General features: G+C 37.4%; 1 protein-coding gene across 6 annotated transcripts in view; it reads left to right on the top strand.

Moving 5' to 3' along the window:
- Window positions 1-20,634, top strand: part of gapvd1 (GTPase activating protein and VPS9 domains 1) — a 52,687-nt gene that overhangs the window by 15,945 nt on the left and 16,108 nt on the right. For 2 of the 6 annotated variants that reach the window (XM_016231870.1, XM_016231872.1), the window contains exons 2-15: window positions 3,628-3,832; window positions 5,887-6,154; window positions 7,787-8,362; window positions 8,808-8,894; window positions 9,347-9,481; window positions 11,229-11,421; window positions 12,470-12,550; window positions 13,190-13,347; window positions 13,444-13,573; window positions 14,581-14,706; window positions 14,827-15,000; window positions 17,231-17,356; window positions 18,730-18,864; window positions 19,581-19,700. In XM_016231870.1, coding sequence (XP_016087356.1) covers window positions 3,648-3,832; window positions 5,887-6,154; window positions 7,787-8,362; window positions 8,808-8,894; window positions 9,347-9,481; window positions 11,229-11,421; window positions 12,470-12,550; window positions 13,190-13,347; window positions 13,444-13,573; window positions 14,581-14,706; window positions 14,827-15,000; window positions 17,231-17,356; window positions 18,730-18,864; window positions 19,581-19,700 — 2,494 coding nt within the window. In that variant the 5' untranslated portion in view covers window positions 3,628-3,647. The remainder of the gene's footprint in view (window positions 1-3,627; window positions 3,833-5,886; window positions 6,155-7,786; window positions 8,363-8,807; window positions 8,895-9,346; window positions 9,482-11,228; window positions 11,422-12,469; window positions 12,551-13,189; window positions 13,348-13,443; window positions 13,574-14,580; window positions 14,707-14,826; window positions 15,001-17,230; window positions 17,357-18,729; window positions 18,865-19,580; window positions 19,701-20,634) is intronic. The other 4 variants (XM_016231874.1, XM_016231876.1, XM_016231871.1 and 1 more) reach the window with 3 other exon arrangements.

Raw genomic sequence — 20,634 nt, forward strand, 5'->3', positions numbered from 1 at the left:
CTCGTTCATGAAACACGAACAGAACGAATTCTTGTGTAAATCGTTCGTAAAGCAGTTCTGACGTAAATTTTCGGATTCTTGAAAGTGTTCGTATTTTCAAAATGTTAGTTGGTAGGAAAGAAAGTTACACCTGCTCCCTACCACGTGTAAATGCTGCGTAAAACATTCGGAGTTCTTTTTGGCAAACTGATGACTCTGACATTTGATGCACTGCCATCATAATATTTTACCAGGTCGTTTGCCCCGGTTTTTTTTTTTATTATGAATGCAAACATCACAAAGATGACATTAAAGATATACAACTTTGTATAGAGTACACAACATTTATCAGCAATATGTACAATGTCATCTGAACATACAGAACAAAAGAAAAAAAAAGAAGAAAAAGATAAAGAAAAAGAAAAATTGGAAGGGAAGAAAAAAAAAACATGAGCGTAAGATATTAATTTATATTTCAATTCGAGTATACAAATTAAAGTCATTACAAACTGAAGTTGTTCTTCTCAGCTGGGAGTTGATAAACTGCTTGTCACTTTCACTTTTTACCCAGCCGTCCAATCAATGGAGGAGGGGCGGGACAAATACACCGACCAATCATCCTACTTGTACAACAACTGAACAACAATAGAGAAGTTCATATTGCTGGTTACTGAATTTTTATATTCAGTAATATTCTTAAAATGAGATACTAGTAATATGTTACTGCCATGGATATTTCAAATCATAGCAACCAAAGCGTCTCTCAGGCTCAGCTAGAAAAACGCTGTGCCACCAAAGCGTCCAGCACCACCAGCTGGTCGTTTTAAGAAGAGCGCCTGACAGTTTTTCAGATGGCTAAAAACGCTTTGGTAGACACCCGTTATTGAATATTTATTGTTAGGCATATGGCCTATTAGTGTTTTTAGCATTTATGCAATATACTGGAGCCAAACCTGAGAAAGTAGACCAGAATATTCCACTGCGTTCCTGGACACGCAATTTACGTAGCTGTAATTCATAGATTATGCTAATTGTAAATGAGCGTGCATGAGCGCCCTATTTACGAATGATTGGAATTCATTAACATACACATGTTTAACTATCAAATCTGATGTGTACAAAGTGTTTGTGAATCTGGAGGAGAGTTTTCGGGAAGGTCCGCTTTATGCGCAGATTACTCAGAATTTACTCCTATATTTACGAATGTTTCATGAATGAGGCCCATTGTGTTTAAACATGTCTGTGTATTACTGTACTGTGTAAAAAAAAAAAAAGAAAAAAAGAATTGGAATGCTGAAAAAGCATTTTCACTGACAATGTTTAAATTTGAAATCAAAATAATGGATAAATGTTGTGTTTGTGGTAAACAGCCACGGATCAGTAGCGGACTCCTGTGAAAGCTGCTTCCCCTCTCACAAGAGTCACCTAGAGGGGAATTCCCCTCATTTTCAAAAATGAAATTCAGGCCTTGAATAAATGTCTAAAAATCCTGATTGGAGTATCACTCTAAAAAGTTATAAATGATAAAAAGAAGGCTTTAAAAAGATCGGTATCGGTGATCGGTATCGGCAGATACTGCTTTCTGTGATCGGCCTCAAAAACCCTGATCGGAGCACCCCTAAATGACACTGATTGATATACACATTTAATTTGGAACATTTCACTCTGATTGGTCCTTCACTGTATTATTTTGGGTTTATTCACATTATTTTGACTGTATATCATATAGAGTTTATATTTGAGTAACATCAGCATTAGAAATTTAGTTTGATCTGGGCACAGTCCTAATGTATTCATCGTCGACCAAGAGCAAATTGCACGCTCCATCTCTTTTCATTTCTCAGAAGTAGGGCTGTGCAAAAAAATCGAATGCGATTTTCATGCGCATCTCGTCAGTAAAGCCGCTTCTGGTGATTAGTAGTAAATCTCCAGCACGTGCTTTCAGATGGAGCGGCATTTACTACGCAGAGCCATAGTTCATTGACAAGCTACACAAAATCACGTTCAAAATCCCAGGCGGTTCATTGCCGATTATGAATGCAATTTTGCGTAGCTTGTGTAGTAAATGCCGCTCCATCTGAAAGCACGTGCTGGAGATTTACTACTAATCACCAGACGCGGCTTTACTGACGATATGCGCATGAAAATCGCATACGATTTTTTGCACAGCCCCCTACTAAGAAGCGCTTGACTGTTGAAGGATACTGTCTAAAAGAGTTTGTGGTCTTTGCATGGTCATTGTCATTACATTTATGTGCATATTTAGCAAAGGATTACTGCTGTATAATCCTTAATACTCAGTGCTGCATTTGTTTACCAGTAGAATGATTTTGGTCAAAGATTTTGGCACAGTTTGTTTATGACATCTGTTTTGCGCATAGAACAAATAAACAGAAATGATGCATTTCATGCCTTGCTTCTTTTTATGGCAGTTTCGTGAGGTTAAATGAAACGCATCGAAGCTAAATGCGTAGTTGCCATTGCTGTGTGCTGACTCTGGGTAAAAAGGTGAAGTAATTAAAAAATGCTTTACTTCAGCATGCCCTTTGGACCTTATAAAATTCATGCAATTTTCTTACGCTGTATGTCCATGTTTATAGTCTGGTAAGTTCCCTGTATGAAAATTGCTCTATTCTCTCTCGTCTCAGAGGAAATAGAGTGGTCTTCCTGTTTAGGCTTGATTGTTTGTCTTACACAGTTGGATTTGCGCTATTCAGCAGCTCTGTTTATTAATTCTATGTGTAGTGATTTTACTTTCATAATAGGCCTCATTTGCTTTTATCCTACTAAGGTACAGTATGTGTAAATCTAAGATATGCTGTCCAGCTGTTATAATGAGGGTATACTACTGAATCCCTGTTGTGAAATCTCATACCACACTAATGACACACTTCAGAAGGAACCAAACTTGCTGCTAGATGAATACTTCTGCTTACTTCCCAGAAGTATTTTTACCTCTTATTCGATGCTGACTTGTGGGATGGGATGGGATGACTGGTGTGACATGATGTCCAGATCAGGCAATGCTTAAAAAAGTAAACTGTGTTTTTACAAATATATAAATGCGTACTTTGTTAGTACAAGAAAATTGTGAACAACTGAGACAGCAGGGAACAATCAGCCTGAGAATCTTCATGCAACTTAGGAACTTAATACACTACGGCATATTTAACGGACTGTCTTTGAAAACACTGTTTTCCAGGTCACTGCAAAATCTCTAGTTGATTTATTCTAGTTAACTTAACTTTATCTTGAGCAACAGTAAAAGCACATTCATGTGACTAGAATAACTGTACTAGAGAGACTCTACTTCCATCACTCACAGCCTGTTTTTTTTGTCTAATTAATTATGGTCTCTGCTCCAAATGAAATCTATTGTCTTTTGATCAATATTCTTTGTCTCTGAACCCCGTTGAAAACCGTTGTTTATTTATGCAGTTGTGTATATATGCTATAACTATTATTTTTAATTGCGATGTCTTCTGTTGCCTGGGATATACATAATACTGCTCAGGTCTTGTTGCTCATAATCCACCAATTTCTTGTACTGAATTTACATTAGTATTTACATCATGCTCTACTGACATAATGCTGTTGTAAATAATCCTGCAATGCCACTAATTTGCTTGTCCTGCTGTCCACCTTCAGCGCTGTGGCTGAGCTGAACGATGGTGAAGCCAGACATTCACACTCTGGCCCACCACCTGAAGCAGGAACGGCTGTACGTGGCGTCAGAGAAGCAGCTCATCCAGCGGCTTAACAACGAGGTGCTCAAGACAGCAGAGAGGCTCTACCGTGCAGCCTGGATCGCCAAACAGCAAAGGATCAACCTCGACCGCCTCATCCTCACCAGGTGACTGCACTCCAGACCAGTAAATCTAGCAGGCTCTCCTCGTGATTTTCTTTCATGACTCATTACCTGATCAACTGAACCGGAAGAATCGCTAAAATCAAAATGGCAGATTATCTCAGTGGTTGAAACTAGGGAAAGAGCCAAATGAGCATTCTGGCTTGGCAAGTTCTGACATCGGATTGACTAATACATTTTTTTTTTCATTCTAAACTTTAAAAATATTAAGTTTTTGTCATCATTTACTCACCCTCATGTTGTTCCAAACCCGTATGAATTTCTTTCTTTGAAAAAATTAAATATAAATATAAAATCCTGGATTCCGGTTCACTTTCAATTTATGGAAGAGAGAAGCCTGTACATTCTCTAGAAGTTATTTTTTTGTGTTGAATGAATCAATTAAGTCATACAGGTTTGGAACATCATGAAGTTGAGTAAATTACTTCTGGGTAGGGATGTTCATTTTAACCGTTAACCGACCATGAAGAATTTTGACCGATTAATACAATCAGTTAAACGGTTTAAAATGTAATTTATTTATTTATTTTTTAGTAATTTTTCAAATTTTTTTTAAAAGGTTTGCTGCATGTTTGAAATACGCTACACGTATAAAAAAAAATTTATTATAAAAAAAACCATAACTCGCCTCTAAGTCGCATTTTATTATTTCATTCAGAAATAGGCCTAATGCCGACATTAAATGTTTACAAACATTATAATAAATACTGTAAACATAGATAGGCTATTTTGGTTCCCCTCACTCCACAACAAATCCTTTCAATTAACAGTATTTAGAAAAGAACAATAATTAAAATATAAGAAGCTATAGCTAAACGACAAGCCAAATTCAAACGATTCTAAAACAAATTAATTTAGGCTAAAACAAAACTGAAACCAACGTTGCGTCTCTCATTCGACACAATATCAAATGTTTCCGTATCAGCGATGTATTTGAATGCCAAAATATAATTTATTATGTAGCCTATTTCACTCGCGTTCCAATATCCACGTAAAACAAAATGGTTTGCATAACATAATTCACGGCGGTGCAGTGATAACGCTTAATTGCACATATTTTACTACATATTTAAACTGAGCAGTGTGTTTTTTCCATATGTTTGACTGACTGTATTTTATTATGATAATGAGCAGGCTGCATTGTCAAGGTAGCAATGCTTAACTGTGCGCGTGCATGCGGCGCCGGCGCAATCCCTAGAATTTTTTCCTTCTAACAGTGGAAGGAACTACTCCTTTTAGTCATAAAGATAATCGGAATTGTAAAAGGTTTGCCTTTATTTGTGTACATTCACAATAAAAACAAATCTTTGTGCTTTTGTAAAATAAGCCTAAAGAAAAATAGGATGCCGCTTTCTGCTGTCTGTTTCCTTTCACGCAGCACAAAAATGAACTGAAACTCTGCATACTAGGCTACTTGTTGCACAGTTTTTGTTTCGTTTTCTTAATTTATTAAGTAAAAATATATTTCTCGTATAGGCCTATTTATCGTTTTATATATATAGGCCTATAGCCTAGCTTTATTATGTTTTTCTTCTCTCAGAAGCGCTGCAGGTGCGTGATGTGATATGATGACCATGTGAATCCTCATGTTCTGTTGTTTGCTGCTTTTTGCGCATGTAAAATTAATCCCCAGTAAACAAATGCTAGTATTTTTTAACGGGTCACAGACACGTATCCTTTCTAATTTAATTAAATTCGAATTTAAAATAATCTTGTCGGTTAACGGTTAATAATCGGTTAACGAGTATCGGTTGTCGGTTAGGAAAAATAACCGAAATGAACATCCCTACTTCTGGGTAAACTATTGCTGAACTTGTTTCAAAGTTTTTGATACTAGAAACATCTTTAAACAACATTCAAGTTTGTTCAAGACAGCCACTTTGATATTCAGTTGGGATTTTATAAGCTTGTATTGAGTAGTTGGCGTAACCAGCTGAATTGCATTTGCACATTCATTACAGTACATCTCCAGCGTGATCAGATTTAATCACATGATTCTCTGCAGTCCAGTTCTCTGAATGCATTTCTTTCCTCTCTAGTGCGGAGGCCTCTCCTGCGGAATGCTGTCAGCATGCCAAGGTTCTGGAGGACACACAGTTTGTGGATGGTTATAAAACACTGGGCTTTCAGGAGAGCATCTATGGGGAGTTCTTGGGCCGCTTGAGGGAGAACCCACGATTGGTGGCATCTTGTCTGGTGGCAGGTGAAAGACTCAGTCATGAACACACGCAGGGGGTCATACACACAGTCTTCACCTCCCTCTATGGCAACTGCATCATGCAAGAGGATGAATGCTACCTGCTGCAGGTACATAAGATATATGTGTGTAGTGGTAGAAATAGAATTTTAAAAATATTATTTTATTTATTATAGTATATCATTTTGGGCATATTTATTATTATTAGTGCTGTCAATTGATTGAAAAAAATTAACTACTTAATCACACATTTTTTTCTGAAATTAAAATTAAAATAATGTTAAATAAGATTAATCACATTTTACACAAAGTTTTTTAATATAATTTAATATTGCAATAATTTCACATGCAATCTTCAAATTAATGTAGAAACAACACAAAGACAGTGTATTTTTAAATATTTGTGTAGTGGGATCTTTTTTATGACTGAAGGCGAGTGTCACTGATGTATCTATGAAATAGATTTTTTCCCCCTTAATATTTAATCATTATAGCCATTCAACATTACAAAATAAATGAGAGCTATCAATTTGAACATTTATTAGACTTTTAAAAAAATAACAACTTATAATTTAGCTTGAAACAATCTTCACATAAACCCATTATAATAAATGTCATATTTACCTGTGCCCTTCAGCAGAAATATAGAGATTGTTGAAGTTATCAAACACTAAATTCTGAATTAAATATAGAATCTTCACATAAACCCATTATAATAAATGTCATATTTTGCTGTCTGTGCCCTTCAGCAAGTAGGAACTATACAGAAATTCAGTAAAGTTATCAGACACTAAATTCTAAATTAAATATTGATAATACTTAAAGCTACAAAAGTTATAGATTTCCTCTTTTTTTTTTTTTCTTTTGTTCTTTGATTAACAGACTTCACAGCAGCTGGTTTATTAGGTTTTTTGGCTGCTATTACTTTAAAAGCCGCCGCAGCTGAACTTGCCGCAGATCTGACATGCATTTAAATTTCTCACAACTTTTTATATATTATTGCGCTTTAATATGAAATGGTATACAGTGCGCCGGTGCATTTGTGCATGTAATTGAAGAACACGTGTTACAAGCACAGTATAACGGCAGACATGAGAGGAAAATTCATTTTACTGACATATGGCCTGACAACATCTCATCTGACCACAGTTCACTGTTGTTTTACTGAAGCTGCTTCGTCACCTGTATAGTTTCTGTGCTCGTTTGACTAGCGCTTGGCGCTGAGGCAAAGTTAAAGCGCATGTCTGAAAAGTCTCCTTTTTAATGTGATCGTAAAGACGTTCTGCGTCTAAATAAACAATCCTTCAACCCTAGTCTCCGCCCCTGCATTAACTGAGTTAAATATTTTTAACGCCATTAAACTGGAAAAATTAATCACCTGCGTTAACGTGCTAATTTTGACAGTACTAATTATTAAATATAATATTTATTTAATTTATTTGGTTTATTTATTATTTTATATATATTTATTTATTTTTTATTTTACTTCTTAAGTATTAGTCAGGGATAGGCAACGTCGGTCCTGGAGTGCCGCTGTCCTGCAGAGTTTAGCTACAACTGTTATCAAACACACCATAACAAGCTAATCAAGGTCTTCAGAATTACTAGGGCTACAGGCAGGTGAGTGTTTTTTCAGGGTTGGAGCTAAACTTTGCAGGACATCGGCACTCCATGACCCCGACGTTGCTTATGTCTGGATTATTTATAACACATACCACATTGTGCTGTCCTACTTTGTCCAGGTGCTACGTTATTTGGTGGAATTTGAGCTAAAGGAAAGTGACAACCCTCGTCGTCTGTTACGGCGAGGCACGTGTGCCTTCAGCATCCTCTTCAAACTCTTCTCTGAGGGCCTGTATTCAGCTAAGCTTTTCCTCACTGCAACCCTCCACGAGCCCATCATGCAATTGCTGGTGGAGGACGAGGACCATCTAGAGACAGATCCAGGCAAACTGATAGAGCGCTTTACCCCGGCCCAGCAGGAGCGTCTGTTTGGGGAGAAAGGCACAGATGAGTACCGCAGGAAAGTTCAGGCAGCAGTGGAGGCCAATGAGGCCAAGCTGGTAGCCCTGGTCAATACCTTTATTGGCTACCTGAAGCAGAACACCTATTGCTTCCCACAAAGCCTGCGCTGGATTGTGTCTCAGATGTATAAGACGCTGGCACGGGTGGAGAGGTTAGAGGTCCGGGAGGTGAGGACGATGTGCACCGACTTGCTGCTCACCTGCTTCATCTGTCCAGCCATCGTCAACCCTGAACAGTACGGCATCATCTCAGATGCACCCATCAATGAGGTGGCACGTTTCAACCTCATGCAGGTAGAGGATAATGTTGTTGCATCAGTATATTACAAAACAACTGTAATGTGAGGGTCTTTCTTCAACTGCTGTCAGCTAGAAATAAAAAATGCTGACAGTAGAATGTACACCGTTTTATTTGTACTTAAATATATAGCATTACTAAACTTTAAAATATTCATCAAAACAGTATATTTTAAAAAACTGTAACTTGAACTAGGCCTACAATTGTTGCATGAAGAACCAGTCAGCAATTTAATAACCAAATTATAAGAATCGTTTGTTCATAAATTGTACTGTGATTATGTTTGCTGTTCCATATGACCAGCATGGGTGACACTATAGAAAAACATCTAGCCATATAAGTCAATAAAACCCTTTTCCTGACGCAAATATTTAGTGTGGTTCATGTCTGGCTGTGATTATTAATATATTCTAAAAAATAAAACCTAATTTGATGTTTTAGGTGGGGCAGTTGTTGCAGCAGTTAGCCATGTCTGATGCAGATGATGGAGATCCTCGACGTAAAAGCAGCTTATCCAAGTTTGATAAGGCAAGAAACAAACCCAGAATTCTGAAGCTCCTTTTTTCCGATTGTCTTTTTTTTTTTTATCTCGTCACTATATGAAGATTAACATAGACTATTGGCATATTGCATACTGGCCAGTTTACAGTGTAATATGATAACAATAGCAACATTTCAGTAGTGGAAACCAACCAACACCAGTGAAATTTCATGATTCTTAATACAATTTGACCACAAAATGTAATATGCTATTGAACATACTCCTTTCTTTTAAAGGTTAAATCATATTTTAGTAAATGTCATCTGGGTATTCCATACATACAGCATATTAACATACTGCACAAAGTACATTGTGTGTATGACACAAATCGTGTTAGTAGTATGCTATTCCAATCATAACCAGGAAATGTTAAATGGTTCATTAACATGTTCCAACACTCTTTTTGAGGATTGACTCATTGATTTTTTAATTTTTTTAGACGTGTGTTGCTGCCTTTTTGGATGTCGTCATCGGTGGAAGAGCTGTCGAGACTCCACCTATGTCATCAATGAATTTACTGGAGGGCCTCACACGGACGGTGTTTTACATGACTCACAATCAACTTTTAGCTCTGGTATGTAATGTAGTGAAGAAAGAGATGTGTGGAAGGAAGTTAAAGGGATAGTTCACCCAAAAATGAAAATTCTGTCATTAACCACGATCAACACACAAAAACGTAACAAGGACATTGATCATGATAATATCCTTGCTGTCTATGGGAAGGTCATAGAGCTCTCGGATTCCATAAAAAATATCTTAATTTGTGTTCCGAAGATGAACAAAGTTCTAACGGGTTTGGGACAACATGAGGGTGAGTGATTAATGACAGAATTTTCATTTTTGGGTGAACTTAACTAACCCTTTAACTTCATCTGAGTTGTATGATTACATCATCAGAAGTACAAATGAGCTTAATGGGTTGTTCACATGGTCACAGTGAAATCACATCCCTCTAAAATATTGGTCTGCAGTTTCGTAATAAGTTGCACTATGACTTACATGAGAATTCCTTTGCAGTTTCACATCCTTTGCCTGCCTGACATGTTAAGACTTCATGAAAATGTTTATAGTTTGAACTAGGGCTGTGCAAACAATCGAATGCAATTTTCATGCGCATCTCGTCAGTAAAGCGCTTCTGTGATTAGTAGTAAATCTCCAGCACATGCTTTCAGATGGAGCGGCATTTACTACACAGAGCTGTAGTTCACTGACAAGCTACGCAAAATCGATTTTTGTAGCTTGTCAGTGAACTACAGCTCTGTGTAGTAAATGCAGAAACGGCTTTACTGACGAGATGCGCATGAAAATCGCATTCAATATTTTCTGAACAGTTTAGCAGACAGTGGGATGTCCTAAACATTGTCATATTCACGAACTAGTCTACCTTCAGTAAACTAGGACTGTCCATTTAAATTGTAATTTACTACAATTATAGAAAATATAATGTGATACTAAAATGACCACGTTTAATCACCTGCATGTGAATCAGCACACAAAAACGTTAACACTAAGACGGATTGATTGCACAATGGATTACTGTGGACTGTAGGCCTGTGACAGGCTTATGCTAATTATATGAGGATAAAGCAAACTTCTAAAGACACTTTTTGTGATGTCAATTCAAAGACATTAGATTATTGTAGCAGGATTGAGTTTTCTTCATTTGAGAGCTTTTATGTAATATTGCTGTTCAATAATTTGCAGTTAATTTAATTAATCACTGTGTCATGTAATTAATTTAACATGAATAATCACTTTTTATTAATTTGACAGCTCCAATCAAAACATATCTCAGCGCTTTTACTGTACTTAGCTGGTACACAAGATTCAGATCAATGAAAAATGACTCGTCTACCTCACCCTCTTTCAAACCTCAGCAGAACATGTCTAAACCCATCCCATTAATATAGCAGTAACAGTCAGACTGCATACCTTTACAGTCCTAATGCTTTAACTCTTTCTGCCCAACACTGCCAAGAGCCAATAACCCTCCGTTTCCCTGTGTTTTTCTTCTCAGCGTGAGCAGCAAGATGTTCATCATCACACTGTCATTTACAGAGCCAATTAGCCCGACTCCTATGTTGTTATTGCATTAGACTCACTGTTTGAAATTCACTAATGATGATAGCTGAATAATGAGGCCCACCTGCTTTTAATTACCAGCACTGATTAAGAATAAGTAAAAAAATTACCTGAAGATGTAAAGAAAGCTAGTTGTACATCCTTGCAGGCCTTATTTCACTGGATATCAACTTGGAGTGATTGCTTGATGGCATGTTTGGGAGAAAAAGAAATGTCTTTAACCTCATTTCTGTGTTCAGGTGGACTTTGTGCGTAGTGTCACTGCAGGAGATCAGCTCAGAGAAGAAGACCACCTGGCTCTGGAAACCCTACTAGCCAATGTACCTCAGTCCCGCACGACAAAGAGCAACAGCCTGGAGCTCACGCCCTCTAACACACCCCAGCTCTCCCCAGCTACCACACCCGCCAACAAGAAGAACAGACTCCCTATTGGTATTCCTTCTACATTAACTTCACCGCATGTTGATTGCTGCAGATTCTTTGGAGACTAACCCTCTGATTACTCTGAGAAAGTGCAGCAGAGTATAATTTGATTCAATAATGAATGACACTTTATTCTGGTTCTTTGAAATTGTTCAAAAAGAATTGAATCAATTATTTCATCCTACTGAGTCAGTCAAGAAGGGTATCTGACTCACTTATTGAACTGCAAGTATCATTACTTTCAGTGATGTTCATATTGAAAGTAAGTTTTGTGCACTAAGGATGTGAAACTTAAATCCGTGTTATTAGTAACTGGTTGTTTAAATGATTGTGTAGTTAAGGATGCACACTCGCTATTTTTAAATAAATTATATTGTTATAATAATAATACTAATAATTTTTTATTTAATGGATGACAGTAATAATTTATTATTATGGTTATAAGATAATACCACAACTAATACTTCTACTACAACAAATTATTAAAGATTAAATACGATTATTAAATACTACTACTAATAATAAGATAAATAAGATAATGCTACTACTATTTGTTGTTATTATTTTAAAATATGAGGATGACAACAACAAACATAAACAAAAAAAAAACTTTTTTTTAATTCACCAAAAAAAATCTTACCTGGCATCCCATGTATTTTTCACGGAGACAGCAATCTTAAAATGAGCTTAGAGGAAAAAGTCCAAGATAAAAAGGTTTAATCAAGGTAATTCATTTATTTTTTTGTTGATGATTTTGCCCAATATATCTGTTATGTTTTTTTCCCTGCATGGAGCATAGTGCTGTTTGCTTAGCTACATGTTAATCTATATTGATATATAGTAATCAGCATGAGCATGGGAGGTTTAAGAGTGGAGTCATAAGGATGCTGAAACAGCTAATGGACACTAGTTAGTGGTCTTCTATTAATTAATTACTGTCTGTTCTTACACGCATTTACTGATCTTTTACACACTGTTTATCTTATTCACCAACTCTCTGACTTCCCCCTTCTGTCTCCTCCACCTTTTTTCTTGCCTTGCTGCCAATGATCATCAGGACAACAGTTGGCAGCCATAACGTGTTGGGAGCCCTCTGCTACTGCCCTTTCCGCTCATATACCCTTAGTAACCCCATTTGGTGGGTAACCCTGACACTCTGCCGTGACCGACATGTACAAATACCTCTGTCCAGTCTCTCACTGCTTCACCCATGCTTTGCCAGCGCTTGCTGTGTCTGCCGTGTATGTTCCTGCTATGCATTTTCCTTCTCGATGTAGCACATCTGGGCTGCGTTCCTTGCCTCTAGCAATATAAATGTAGCTGTAGTTGCTCAGACAAGCAAGACTGTTTATGAGTGTCATACATTTTGTAAGATGTACCTGCACCTTTTCCATCATATTCCACACAAGCTGTTTTCTTCATTTGATTTGTTTGCTCTTGTTTTATCCATTCCAGTTTCAATGAATGGTACAAAGTTTTTAACACATTAGAATTAGGTTTCATCAGTCATAAAAAGAAGCAGTCCAATTTGTCTTTAAGCAGTCTGGAACAAAACACGTTTATCATCTTAAAGTGTTATCTGTAAAAGCTATGTTGCCACAGTTCTTTTTTGAAAAGAAAGTTTGTTTTCACAGTTTGTTCACTTGTATGTTATTGTTGTGATTTTTGAGCATTTGTGAGTGCTAATTCTCATGCAGGCTTTTGCTAACACACTTAGCAGCCTTGCTGTTTCTCTAACCTTAACAGTTTGTCTCCATTCCTGCTCTTCCTCACCCAGCAGGCTCTCGCAGCCGAAGCCGATCTAACATGGCTCAGGAGGGTGAGACTGAAGCCAGCTCCCAGGAGTCTCTGCAGGAGGTCACACCTGAGGAAGTACTAGTCATCTCGCTGGGAACCTCACTGCAGACCGTACCTGGGATGATGTCTGAAAACGAGGTCAGAAACTTTAGTCGATGTCATGCTGTGAAGGTCCAATTGTAGTAGTTAACAAGTATAGTGTTATTGGAAAGTGACTGCCGTGTCTGTACGTAGGTTCTGACTCTGCATCTTGGAGACGGTGGACAAGGAGATGCCCCTGTTGATGACACCAAACTGCACGGCAAACCTGACAAAACGCTGCGCTTCTCACTCTGCAGTGACAACCTGGAGGGCATTTCTGAGGGTGTGTTTTCATCAGACAACCAGCAGATGGCTCTCTTGTACATGAGTTGTCCCATATCCACCTAGAATCCCGAATCCATGGGAGCTTTCATTGGCCAAGGCCCGCCCATGAGGCCATTTGACCGACATGTCAAACAAGCAATCACAGTTCGTTTCGTTCAGCGTCACGTTTCGGGGCGTGGAAATTGTCGCCACAATAACAGACTGCTGTGTAAAACTCTCGGACGTATTGTAAAGATTCTATGCCGCGAACTTTAAATATTTCACATACTTTTGAATATCCAGCGTTTAGTTGATCCTGAAAAGTGCTCGTCGTCACAGCTGTAAACACGATGGCTTTCTTCTTTCGTGAGGGGGTTTGGCGTCATGGCATCTTTGTTTTCAGGCAGAATGTTAAAGAACGCCACACACACGTCTCCCGGAAATCCTGTATAATTCAACCAATCCGATGACGACTTCGAAACACCTGAAGTGTTTCCACTTTTGTGTGCTATATGCAGCCACTAATATCCACCTGACATTTTCTTTTCCATTATTACCTTTTGTAATAAAATCTAATATTTGAAAGGATTGCTAGTTTATATCTCTCTTTTTTTAATTATTTTATTTAATTTTTTTAATTAAATTGACATTTTCATTTAATTCATTAATTTTTTTTGTTATTTAATATAATTTTTGTCTTTTTTTAATATTTCATTTTATTTCATTTTGTTTAATTTAATTTTATGTTTAATTTAATTTTAAAATTTAATTTAATTTAATTTAATTTCAATTTAATTTAATTTAATTTAATTTAATTTAATTTAATTTTTATGTCACGTCACATCACTTTACTTGCAGCCAGACAGGGACATTAAGCCCAGGCATGGATATTATCTGTTGTTTTAAATTTGTTTAGTTTTTTTTGTGGGAGGACTGTTGTTGCAATAAGTGTTCTGTTGGATAATACCATCAACTAAGTTAGTAGTAGCTTGTTAGTTAATATGAATAAATGTGGCCTGTCTGCAGGGCCGTCTAACCGCTCCAATTCAGTTTCTTCTTTGGACTTGGAGGTGGAGTCTGTGTCAGAAGGAGGACCAGGGCCGTCTGGAAGCAATGGTGCAGAGGCCTTGCAGCTACTGGAACATGAACAAGGTGAATGTGTGTTTTTGAGTATTTCACCATCTCTAGCAACAAACCAAATATGATTTGTTGTAGAATTTTACAGTTAGAGTGGTTTAGCTTAATTATTACTCTGGGTTGTTCTTTATGTAGCCACTACACAGGATAATTTGGACGATAAGCTGCGTAAGTTTGAGATTCGGGACATGATGGGACTGACAGATGACCGGGACATTTCTGAGACGGTCAGTGAGACTTGGAGCACTGATGTCCTGGGCAGTGACTTTGATCCCAACATGGATGAGGACCGACTGCAGGAGATAGCAGGTACGATTGCATCTCTGCAAATACTGCAAATTGCAGTCATGGCTACAGTTATAATGCTATGCATTTTTTGTAGTGTGCTAGTTTCATATAGGTCATATAAAGTTCATATAACCTTTAGTAGTTTTTCCTCTCTTTGCAATTGAAATTTCACTTTCAATTTTAAAGTTGATTTTGACATTTTGTTTGGGATTCAAGAGCAAATTACACATTTGATGAGTTCGGAAAATGACATGAGTTCATATTGGCATAGTGGTCAGCAAATCCATTACTGCCACCTTGTGGTTAGCTGAAAAGTTGCAATTCTCAAATAAGGAGCTGAAGAAAGCAATAGATTCTGTTATTGTAATTATATTCTATAATTATGTTTTCATATTGAAGACATTCTTACAAATCATTTGTAATTTTAGCCATTTTCATTAATATTTGCATGACATTAAGCAACATGAAATAGTTATAAATGTATCTGTTTTTATGAGTTGAGTTACACCTTCAAATTAGATTGCTGTTGCAATAAAGCTCATTCAGACAAAATCTGAAAACAGTTTACAAAATATAGTGTAATGTACACTGCCGTTCAAAAGTTTGGGATCAGTAATTCATTTTATATTTTTAAGAATTTAAAGAAATTAATACTTTTATTCAGCAAGGATGTGTTAAACTGATAAAAATGTATAGTAAATACTAGTTAGATATTTTAATATCTAACACTATCAAATTAGATATTTTCTATTGTGAAGATGCTGTTCTTTTTTTAAAACTTTTTATTCATCAAAGAATCCTAAAAAAAGTATCACAGGTTCCAAAAAAAAAAACAAATTAAGTAGCGCAACTGTTTCCAATATTGATAATAAATCAGAATGATTTCTGAAAGATCATGTGACACTGAAGACTGGAGTAATGGCTGATAAAAAATTCAGCTTTGCAACACAGGAATAAATTATATTTTAAAGTATAATAAAGTAGAAAACTGTAGATTTTAAATTGTAAAAATATTTCACAATATTGATGTTTTTTTTTCTCTATTTTTAATCAAATAATCAAATAAATGCAGCCTTGAGGAGCAAAAGGTATTTCTTTAAAAAATCTTGTTAATCCTAAACATTTGAATGGCAGTGTATTTCTTCCAACTCCCAGTCTTGGCTAAATAAATTTGGTCTCTAGTTCAACCTTTCCTAAATCAAGACTATAGGGTTAGGATTATTGACTTGAAAACGTCAAGTGTTTGTAACTTTTCTGTACAGGAACAGAGTGATGTGCAGAACAACCTAAAACTGCTTCTCATTTAATCCCACCACATTCCATCTCTTCCTCTATCTTTCAGTCAGTCTCTCTCCCTCCACCCCTTCTTTTCACTCTGTTCCCTTGTCTTCAGTGTGCTCTCTCTTTCTCGCCTCCCTCTCTCTGACATTCACACAGTCCCTGCAGTCTTATTGACCTTGGTTCCTTCTCATTTGCATCCTCCATTTTTCATTCCTCGGAATATGGCGTTGGGGGACTTTTCCATCATTAAGTGAATTTACAGCGATTTCCTTATGTGTTTTCTCCGAGGGATTGGGTTATGAGATACACATTAAATATCCATTAATACCTCATTATCCCACTGATAAGATTACCATGATAATGAGGCAGAAATTCTAATTGTTTCACTACTGCGGGTGCCACTCATTTAATCATGCACCTGAAAGACGGGCGGCCCAGAGCCCCTGCCTCACTCACTGTAAACAGGGCCAGCGGGGGAAAGCTCTCCTGCAGGCCCACCAAACCTGCCCTTGTGCACGTACGTATGCGTGTGTATGTGGGGAGACGTGACCTGTGGAGAGCTTCATACGGAGCGCTCATGATCTCCGCTTCCGCCCGACCATCAAACGCCCCCGCACACATGCAAACACCCCCCCGCCATGCTGGCTGTTCACTCTCCCCCTCCCCTTCCAGCGCTCCATCTCCATTCTTCTGCCTTGTTAGGCGTCAGCTCCTGTTGGGAGTGTTTCGGAGAGAGGAGGTGCTGTGTGGGATTCTGGTTGAGAGAATAATGAGGTTATGAGTGATGCTTGGCTCGATCCACACTTCAAAGTCACAACCCTGATGATACCGCGGACGCGTGTCTGTGTCTGTGTGTGAGGAGGGAGGCTGCAATTAACCTTTGGCCATCTCTGTCACAGTCTGACTACCTGCTGCTTTAGATCACAGACGCCTCATACCCATGTGCTTCTTATGTGTGTGTTCTCCTCAGGGGCTGCGGCGGAGAACGCCTTGGGCAGCTTGCTGTGTCTGCCGGTGCTGCTGGACCCGTACGGTTCTACCATCTCTGAGACGACGAGCGAGGCGTGGAGCGTGGAGGTTCTGCCGAGTGACTCAGGTGAGAGCTGAACCCATACAAGGATGGTTCAGTTTGAAGCTTCAGGTTAGAGTGTTAGTATTCAGATTTGGCTTTACTAAATAGAGTCATGAAACTCTTTAATAAATTTAGCTCTGTTCCTGGCTGCTGGGAAATACAGCGTTCCAGCCATGCTAAAATACACAATTTAGTAACACAAAACTGCTGATATCACTCGTCCAAAGATGGCATTTATTAAACGTATTATACCTGTGTATGTATAAAACTATAGCTTTCAGTGGAGGGTTTCCCAAGCATCCCCTGTTATCTAAAATATTAACCTAAAGTGTCCCTTGAGAACCTGCCAATAAACCTGTCAACTAATTTTTATAGGATTTTATGAACGTAAATTAACCATTTTAAATAATTTTTACTTTTATTTTTATACACATTTTTAAACTATTGAAGTGTTTTTTTATATAATTTTTTTTGCATTTCTGTCACAATTTCTGGTAGGAAAACATGAATCAAGTTTGAGACCTGATTCAAGAATGAATCAAGTGGGGCAAAAAAAGAAAGAAAAAGAAAACAATTTGTATCAAAGCTTTGGATCTGTGCTTTGGGACTTGAAGTGTCAATGCAGCCTGATTATTATTATTATTATTGTTATTATTTATAATAATACTAATAATAATGTTAAAGATATAAAAATAATAAAATAATATTATTATTTATAAAACAATGCAGCCTGATTAATAATAATGATATTAAATAATGAATATATATATTTTTAAATTGACATCACTCACTACTCTTTTTTTCTGCATTACTGACCATTTACTTGAATAAACACTTTAATTATATTTACCATTGTTTTAGTTCAGTTTGATAATTAACATAGTTAACATTTAACTTATATGCATAATTAACATAATTAACATTTAACTTTTTTTTAATGAAAACAATGTGTTAAGTAGCATATAAGTTTTTGTTGTATCAGGAATTTTTTTAATTGAAATAATATTGTTGGTATCCATTACTGAAATTTGGTTGTTGTGACAACCCCTAATGATAATCCTATAAACAGGGCTGATTATGTTATGAATCATGCAGTTGTGAATAAGAAATGTAAAACCAGACTGTGCCAGTAGCAGGCATACGGCAGTCTGTGTGTGGTCTTGTCTCCCTGCCCGTTTTGTATCACAAACACTAGAAAGCGAGAATGAGTGATTGTTTTTTCCTTTGCTGGGGTTTGTTTCAGTTCTAGGCAGTGGAAAAGTAGACTCCGAAGACCAATTGAGACCTGCATTATTACAAATGAGCACGTAAATGAGAGCCCTCCACGGGGATGCCCTGGGTGTCTTTATGTGTGTGTGGATATGCCGTTTTCTACAGTTAATGAATCTGTGTTGCAGAAGCTGCAGACCTGAAGCAGGAGGAACGATTGCAGGAGCTGGAGAGCTGCTCGGGTGTGGGTAGTACTTCAGACGACACCGAGGTCAGAGAGGTCAGCTCCCGACCCAGCACCCCGGGGCTCAGTGTCGTTTCAGGTACACATACACAGGAACCTAACTGTCTAAATGCGTTCAAATGAGCAATCGCTGTCAGTCTGGAATCGCAGAATTGTGCAAAAGGCAACTTGCAGAATTCAACAATCCAAAGGTTTTAACATCTCGCATGTCACATTTGAATGTTATTCTCTGCCTCGCCGAGTTCTTTATTCAGCGACCCTTCTTCCCTGACATGCTGATGAAGACGAATAGCCATGTAACACAACGGCAAACTCCTTGTGGGGAGTTTTCCCTGCGGACTTCGGCAGATGGATCGCCTTTCCCTTCCTCCTTCGTTCATTCTTGCCGTTTCCATATCTCGTTCACCTAATCTGACCTCCCTGGGGATGCTCCTGCCCTCTTTGTGTGCTCAAGGGAGCATTGGCATGGTTTTTTCGCTTCCATAAAGAGCTTGAAATGAGATTGGCTGTTCAACATGGCCACCACTCCATCAGTACACGCTATACTTTTGCTTACTCTCTGAACTATTCTGTAGATCTGAGAGATATATGCACAGTCAAACTTTAGGCTTGTTTTGCTAAGGCAGCAGAACAGAGTGTTTTTTTTTGTCATTTGTTCCTTGTATCAGAGGTAGTATGTCAGGAAAAGTTTCCTCTTTGACAAACCAGACTACTTCACAGCTCTATAGGTAATATGTTTCCATCTGTGATTTATAGTTGGAGGTTTTGCTGATTTGATACATATTGTTTGTGCAGGCATCAGTGCCACGTCAGAGGACATCCCCAATAAGATTGAAGACCTACGCTCAGAGTGCAGCTCAGATTTTGGAGGCAAAGACTCCGTGACCAGTCCAGATGGAGAGGACTCTGCTCATGGTACAAACACACAATCAAGTGACTGATTGAGCACACACACACACACACACACACACACACACACACTCACTCACTCATTACTTAAAGATGCACCAAGAAAGTTTCAATAGATGATTCAACTTCAGTGAAACGCAATTCAGACAACCTTTGCCAAAATGTGTCAGTACCATTTCTGATATCAGCTGATATTAGTGATTTAAAAAAAAATTATATTTGACATTATATATACATTTTCACTACCTTTCAAAAGTTTGGGGTCAGTAAGTTTTTGGAAATAAGTGTTTATTCAGCAAGGATGCATTAAATTCAAAAGTGAATAAAGTATTTTATAATGTTGCAGAAGATTTCTGTTTCAAATAAATGCGGTTTACACTGAAGACTGAAGTAATGGCTCCTGAATATTCAGCTGTGCCATCACAGGAATAAATAGCATTTTAAAATGTATTAAAATAGAAAACGGTTATTTTATATTGTTACAATTTTTCACAATATTACTGTTTTACTGTACTTTGAACAAATAAATGCAGCCTTGGTGAGCATTAGGGACTTCTTTCAAAAACATAAAAAATTGTTAATGCTATTGTCTATAACATTTTATATAACTACTGGCTCTTCTTTATCGCTCAGGATTTTAATATCAGTGCATCTGTATTTTTCAGTGAATGTCTGCTTATGTTGCAGACCAGTTGATGGAAAATGGGTAGCAGAGACATAATCCTGACATATCAGTTGCTTAAAGAATGAACATGTAATAACTTGGTGCATCTTTAAGTTTAAATTCAAATTTGTTGCGAGTTTTGTAAACGCATCTATAAAAGGAGTATGTCAAACTTTTTATCTTCAGACATATGTTTTTATTCACTATTAAATCTTATCCTGCACAGCTGTTGAATATGTTTCTTGGGATTTCTGGTGTGGAACTAACATGTCCTTT

Source organism: Sinocyclocheilus grahami, unplaced genomic scaffold (genome assembly GCF_001515645.1).
Source record: "Sinocyclocheilus grahami isolate Dianchi unplaced genomic scaffold, SAMN03320097.WGS_v1.1 scaffold401.1, whole genome shotgun sequence".
NCBI classification, from domain to species: domain Eukaryota; kingdom Metazoa; phylum Chordata; class Actinopteri; order Cypriniformes; family Cyprinidae; genus Sinocyclocheilus; species Sinocyclocheilus grahami.